This window comes from Triturus cristatus, chromosome 2_2 (genome assembly GCF_964204655.1).
Source record: "Triturus cristatus chromosome 2_2, aTriCri1.1, whole genome shotgun sequence".
In the NCBI taxonomy this organism is placed as follows: Eukaryota; Metazoa; Chordata; class Amphibia; order Caudata; family Salamandridae; genus Triturus; species Triturus cristatus.
In genome coordinates this window covers 861,442,567-861,450,530 of record NC_140582.1, presented here as the reverse complement: position 1 = coordinate 861,450,530, position 7,964 = coordinate 861,442,567, and the positions used below count along the sequence as shown (strand labels likewise).

Sequence of the window (7,964 nt, the reverse complement as noted above, 5' to 3'; positions counted from 1 at the left end):
ACTCCTCGGTGAGTAGATCAACAAAAACTGTATTCAAAAGAGCTACGGGGACAAACTGTCAACGCGTTTCAACTGGTCACGGCAGCCTTGATCACGACAGTGTGCGCCATCTTCTGGGTGCATTAAGGTGCATTAAATGCTAACATGTGATATAGACATAGAAAAAATCTTCAGGTTAAGATAAAAGGTGATATAGACATGATACATTCAATGATGACGAGGGTTAAAACATAGTATTCACTGACAAAATGTAATCAACATACATTGTTTCATCATCATTTCATTTTAAATGGTTTTTGGACACTATGTAAACATAGTCCCATCATTAAAATGATTCCTACTATATATGTACAATAAACATTCCATCCAATGTCAAAGCAATTAAAAGATATATAGCTTGCTATACGTTTTGATGAAAAAAATATAAATCATTATTCTAGATTTCTATTTGATTAGGAAGTATATAAGTGTAAACACTTTAGGATCTGGCAAGTGCCTAATGTCTGTCTCCACCTTCGATCTTTTAATCACCTCAATAAAGTGCAATAGTGCAAAATTATATGTGTATATATCTCGGTCTGATAAAGAACAGGAAGCTAATCCTAAACTAAGCAATAAAATACTTGAAATATTATTACAAATTTCCTAAAGTAAAAAAGCTGGAATTCAATATATTCGGTTACCAGACACAGTCAAACCATATTGATAATCCTACTATTATTAACCAATAGTTAAAATTTAATGTGGAGGTTGAAATTCTCAAAAACACCCATGGGACTAAACTTGTATCCAAGTTTGCTTTCCTTTTTTTTTCTTTCTTTTTTTTTTAAAGTTCAATATTGAAAATTACCCCCAAAAAAATACAGCAGACATAGTAATATGAATGAATAAAGCCATCATCTGAGAAAGTTTTCATTCCTAATATCCCTTAAGTATTAAGGCCCAATACTCTGTACAGAAAACACACACTTATCAGTTAATACAGTGCAATAAGATGTATTGACAGAAATAGATGGACAGACCAATAGGCATATTCTTTTTTGCAGCATCGATTAGAGAAGACAGGTGTACAATTCTTTATCTACATTTAGACCCATGGGTTCCTTTCTTTCCAATTCTAGAATATACCAAGTTTCTAGTTTGCACAGTTATTTCTCTCTGTCGCCTCCTCTTTTTCTTTTTGCAACCTGTGCCACACAGCTGTGTTTAAGAACTATGGGGGCACCTTGGTGTATTTTTTCGAAGAGACGGGCAACAGGATAACTGTGATCCCTATGGATGATGGCACGAATATTTTGCAATATTCTCCTGTGAACCGTCAGTGCGGTGCTCCCCACGTAAATTCTTCTGCAGGGACACATAAGAACATAAACAACATATTCGGATTTGCATGTAAGATTGCCCCATATCTTGATTTTCTTTCTAAAGGGTGTTTCAATGAATATACGATTTTATCCATTCTTACAAGCTTTACACTTTGAGCATTTTCTAAAGCCATCATATTGGGTCAACCAAGTGTGGGGACTAACCCCACTATCAAAGTCACTCCTGACCAGATGGTCTCTCATTGACTTTGATTTTGTATAAGTGATCATAGGACGTCAAGGAACCAATGAGACAATAATGGGATCTTCCCTCAAAAGATGCAAGTGTTTGGACATGGCCTGTCGCACTTTCTGATGTTCCTGGTTGTATGTGATGATGAATCTGTGGGTACGAATAGTATGTTTACCCTTCATACTCCTCCTGGAGGGATAAAATAATGCTTTTCCCTATCCACTTCTCTGGCTCTCTTGCAGGCAACATCTAGGATACGATTAGAGTATCCCCTTTCTTTAAATCTTTTCAGCATCTCATTTTAGATTTTATCAAAAAAGACTTTAGATTGCTGCATGTTCTTCTGGCTCTATATCATTACCCAAAAGGGATGCTTCTGATGAGTGGTGCAGGATGAAAACCTTTAGCATGGAGGATAGTATTCTCAGCAGTCGGCTTTCTGAATATCGTGGTCTCCAAATCATTAGTACCAATTGAAATTTTGACACCCAGAAAGTCCACTGAAGTGGAACTAATAGCAGCAGTGAATTTAAGGTTCAGGTTATTCTCATTTAGCTCCCTCATGAATTGTTTAGCATCACTCTCTGTGCCCTGCCACAGCACAAAGAGGTCATCCAACCACAAAGTTGTGTGCTGCAACCAGTGTTCCATGTCTTTGCCACCGAGCACCTGTTCCTCCCACCAGCCCATGTGAAGATTTGCATAGCTGGGGGCGAAACAGGTGCCCATAGCAGTCCCTCTCTGTTGTTGGTACAATTGTTTACCAAAAGTAAAGATGTTATTAGTAAGGCACCATTTCAACATCTCTAGAAGCATGTTGTTATGTATAGCAAATCCTAGTGGTCTCATGCGTAAAAAAATGCTGCACAGCCCCTAAGCCATCTTTGTGATGTATACTCGTATAAAGGGAAGAAACATCAAGAGTTATAAGCAACATATCACTTTCCCATTCAACATCATAGATGCGCTTAAAAAAAATACATATAAATATGTGTATGTGTATATATATATATATATATTTCACTGAAAAAACCATAGGTTTCAGGGGCGTTATAGTTAATTGGACATCTCACTGGAACACCAAAGCAAACAAGGCAATCAAGAAGCGTGAGAAACAAACCTAGCTGAAATTAAAAGAATAGAATGAGGCTGGAGCAAATGTCGAGACAGCATCAGGATGCTATAGACACAGTGCACAGCCCACATGGGTGTTTTTCACATGACAATCCAGATGGAAAAGTGGGTCATTTCAGCAACCTTAATAATGGAGTTGTTTAAAATTACCAAATAAAAGTCAGTACCCAGACCCGATGAAAAATCCCCCTTCCACATCCACTCAGCCTTGGAAAAAAACTGCTAGACGTCTTTGAGGGCTTGATTCAAAGGACTGTTGCCAAATCTGATACAACCCAGGGATCTTCCTTTCTTCCAGATATCTTCTCCCACTTTCAAGGCATCTCTAACAACCTTGATAAGTCTAAATCGCAAATATGTTCACAAAACAGTGAGACATATCAAAGACTCTAATTATCTGACCACACTTCACACAGCATAATAAACACATTGACTAACTAGTTCAGAATATGGCAAGCACTATCATTGGTTCTTTACAACAAGGCATAACCAAGAGAGAACAAAAGCAAGATTTTGTTAAACCATTGTAAAAAAACAGAGCAATAAACTGGCTGAGTTTGACAAATAAACAGCACTTGTTTGAAATCCACTCACTAAGTAAAATTATTAAGAGTGTGATCACTCACCAAGACTTTGGGGAAGCAAACTTGCAAACTTAACCGTAAGGGATGGACGCTCAGGCACAGAAGCAACACCCGCTGACAGCCGGAGAGGCCTACTGTCCTTGTTCAACAACTAGAAGTCCTAATAACGCTAGACCTTTCCCCAGGTTACATCAGTGACACATGAACCTCTGTAGGAGCAGCTGGCTAAATGAGCTGGAATCACTGGTATCACCCTTCGGTGGTGTAGTGACCTCATCCCATACTATACAAACCATACTAGTAATTGACCTGTCATAGTTCATCACTTGCAGCATTTCTCTGTCAGTTATGTGTGAAAGCAATACTGAGCATCACATCTAAGTGGGCGGCAACGTGGATCAGTAGCAAAAAATCATAAGCTTCTTGAAGTGCATATATTACTGGAAGAAGGAAAATGGCATACACCCAACAGTTTGATGATTGAAATATGTGTTACTTGGATGGATGAGAAGACTCCTTCCTCTCCTGTAGATAAGAAATCTCATTGACTGAATCAGAGCTCTTGAGTTATCACTGTTGGATTACTGCAACATCAACAACTGGGCACCACAAATATTTAGAAGTTGCAGAGAATGAAAAATTAAATGGCTGAGCTATGATAAACCACATGATATCATCGCACATCACCTGTAGATGAAAACAATCAAAAAAGCTCCCAGTGTCAATGAGAATAAAATAAAAAATTCTCGGATCTCTAATCAAAGCCTTTGAAATCGAGGTCCCAACAATACCTATATATAATGGCCTCCTACTAATTAGCTTTTTGCAGCCTGGAGTTAGGCAGTGACAATGTTATCTTCCAGCCATATTTCATTGGAAAATGCTTGGTGGCTGAACAATGAAAGTACTGGGACCTCAACTCTGAAATGCCTTAAGTTGAAATCTAAGGAAGCAACCTAACTGACTTCAAACCTTTAAAAGAGCTTTTAAAACAATCTGCTTCAAATAGGCTTTTGCTGATCATTAAGATTACACACACCCATGTACAAAGGGAGAGGTCCCAGTGAGTAGCACTTCCAGGGCCCTGCTTAAATCCCTAGCCCGACAACAATGGCTTACCTTCTATTACCTGCTTTTCCCATTGGACTGTTACAAAGTGAGTCATGAGGTCCTTACTTTAACATTTTCCAGTTGAGAAGCGGCTACTTAACAACAGCATATTGTGGTGTAGGACAACTTAAATAAATATTAATACATTTATATTTGTGGGCCAAAAAAACATGAAGTTATTGTTTGGTGTTGCAGGGACTTTGTCTGTAGTTCTAGGTTCTATTTAAGCACACAAAGTAAGATCTTGTTTTAGAAAATTGCTGCATTATGGTGGTAGATAGAGTTGAATGCATTTTCATGCTGTGCTCCTCTAAAATGTGCTAAGACCAAAACAATTATATACACATTTTAAAAATAACGAATACACTTTGCTTTTCTATACTTACTGTTCTGAACATTAACATTTGTCCTGAAATTTTATATGGACTGATAGTTTTCAAAAGATCGAGGTTTTAAACTCTACCTTTGTCGAAGCTGTTAGACAATCCTTCAATCTAAGAAAATCAATACCTCACACCTTAATCAGACTAGAATTGGGTCTTAGTCGCTTAGCAGTTTTAAATCAAAGTAAATTAACTAACCTAATTAAATATTGCTGTGATTGTTACAGTGCCCATATGAAAAAATTGAAGGTCTTAATCCAAGAAGATTTAAATAAATACTCCAGAATTTGAGTTGTGATCACAGAAGCCGAGCTAAAGATTTTACTACAAATGGTAAACTGCCTCCAATTTCGATTTTAGCATCACTTGCAAAGCCAACTACGAAAGATATTAGCATCACTTTCACCACCAGCTAGGAAGTTTTAATCAAAATAAATATTAAATCTGTATCTTGCAACACTGATAAGGAATTTCTAACTAAATCTTAGAACTCAAGTTATACGATTAACACATACACAAATAGAAGGCAAGCCTACCTAGACTCCAATTTAGATCCTTGGACCAAAAGGGAGTTATTAATATTTAGACTGCTGCATATTCTGCTCTTAAAGATTGAAGGTTCCTGGTCAAACCTTGTCGATAAAAGAAACTAAGTGTTGCCTTTGGAACATATCCCATGAAAGAATAGACCACATTTTATGTATGTGTCCCTTATTACAGGATCTGAGGCATAAGCATTTAAAACAAATCTTTTGCAAAACTGGTGTAAGAACAATTAAAAACGCTATGTTGCTATGTTTTTGTGGTGTAACAAACAAAATAATTGTCTGTACAACTACATTTCTTTCACTTACAGCCATGCTTATAAAGGATTAGTTTGACCAATCCGGCTGAACTGTATGGTTATGGAACAACTGCCAAATGTATTAATGAATTGATATAAACGTAAATTATATTTAACACAAAGTTTTTTTCTTTTAATAATGTCTGTTTTTATAACTGCTTTTATCTTATTGTATTGATTTTTAATCTAAATCTCACAATAAAACTATTTACCGACCTACGAATTATAAAACTGTTTACCTATATATGAATCTTTTAATGTGTACGATTGCAAAACTGATTCTTCTGTCTAGAGCAAATAAAGCATTTTCAATCGACATTAAATGTAAGCGCATGTTCTTCTGCCTCCCACAGGGTGCTAACAGCACAACCTACATACAAGACGCTTTCCAGCTACTTCTCCCAGTTATGCAGATTTCACATATCCAGACTAGAAGCTCCATTACGCAGCAATGACATCAAATGAACAAATGCATTTTGCGATGAGGATATAATTTGGGATCCTTTATGCACCAAGTAGCTTTAGGAGATGCCTAAAATGTTGTCAGCAATCATCTTGAAAAAGCAAGGTGTTGGTTTGCACATATTGAGATAGAACCTTATTATTGACATTGCTTTTATTTCAAGTAGCATAATATTTTTATATATGGTAGTACATTTTTCTATGAGTAGGATAGACAGTGGCTAAAAGGAGAATAGGGTCCAAGCTCAGAACAGTCCTTTACAAACCAAAATGTTTGCATACAACAAAAAAGGGCCTTTTGCATGTTTACAATTTAAGGAAAACTGGTCTCCACAGTTTTTCCCTCTTCTTCACCCAAGTCACAAATATAGCAGATTAAAAAAGACGGTTCAATTTCAGATAGCAGGCATTTTAATAGTTTGTTTTTAATGTTGATTTTTCTACATATATGAGAGTTTAAGAGCTGCAACAGTAATTTATGTTAGATGAATTTTCTTAATATGCACTTCAACTGATCATCCTGGTTTGTGTAATATCTATGGAGGTCTTATTAGATAGTGTGATTTTGTATTATTAATAAGAGGGATTGTGTTATGAAACCACATTACATATTCAACAAAGTATTCCTGAAAAAATATAATAGAGAAATCATCAATAACAGAATCAAAATTGAAAGCAAAGAAAAAGGCATTAAATGTGTTTTCTGACAAAAACCTTGTAAACACTACGGAATTTATACAAATACACAACATAACTAAATATTGTCCATACCTTAAAACCAATGTCTAGAAAAACACTGTATAATGAGGTACCCATTCTCACCCATGGTTGACTATGTGTAACTCTTGATTGTATATTTATAAACAGAAAGTAACCCATCCCTGTTAAAAAATTTAGAAAATGTACTTTAATTTCTGTTGATTTAAAAAAAAAAAAAGAGATAAGCACAAAGAACTTCATTTTGGATGTTTAATCCCATTCAAGGAGTTTTATTATAATATGAATCTTCAAATTAACATCAATACGGAGTCTGAGATAATGTATTTTTAATATTGATTTACACACCGAGTTCTAATATGTCTAGCATAAGAAACTGTCCTCGAAAGTACAGTTTGACAGTTCTTCCTCCCATTAACACTGTGATCATGTTCTGTATTAAAAGATAGAGGGATGAATGGGGATAGAGAATTACAGGCATCTCATCACTATTAGTGGGATTAACTAAATGTATTGTGGCAAATTGTGTTTGTCAACATCCACGGTTTTTGAACTTTTCATAGCACAGCCTTAAATTGCCCTGATGCCAATCTTAAAAGGGTTAAAATTTAAGCCAATTTGTGATTGTATGCACTGTGGAATGGCGTTATTGAATGTGGTGAACTATCCATTCTTCAAGGACCTTGCATATCTCTTAAAGGTTGAGCTTTTAAGTAGTCTCTATGGTGTTTCTGAAACCTCTGCCATCAGTAAGAACTCAAACAAGTGGTGGTCCAACATTGTAAGGCCAGCACTCACTGAGTTCCAACAATCCTTGAAAATGTACGTTTTGGGACATAAGAGGTTGATAAGTCTCACGCCTAGAAGGGGTTTAGGTACTGGAATATATATGTATGTGCTTTTGAACAGATTCGGAACCCAGAAAGTAAATAAGATAAAAGGTAATTGTTTTCAAACTTATTTATGTGTTCTGTGTATTGTCTTTTAAAGTAATAGAGGTAGCTTTGAGTTTCAATTAAGTTTTTTTATGTTGTCCTTTTATTTGCCTCCTCTATCTTACCATTTTATTAATCCAGACGTGTGCAGGCCTTTGGACAAATATGGTATTGAAGAAACCCTGCTCCTAACTGCTGTAGGGTTGTTGTCACTTTACAAGGTAACATTATCTTCACA

The 7,964-nt window shown here is 36.0% G+C and overlaps 1 protein-coding gene across 1 annotated transcript in view; it reads left to right on the top strand.

The window, feature by feature from the left end:
* FAM114A1 (family with sequence similarity 114 member A1) overlaps window positions 1-7,751 on the top strand; it is a 199,670-nt gene extending 191,919 nt beyond the window's left edge. The window contains exon 14 of the mRNA XM_085642273.1: window positions 5,966-7,751. Within this exon, the coding sequence (XP_085498399.1) occupies window positions 5,966-6,067 (102 nt within the window). The 3' untranslated portion in view covers window positions 6,068-7,751. The remainder of the gene's footprint in view (window positions 1-5,965) is intronic.
* Window positions 7,752-7,964: the final 213 nt, after the last annotated feature.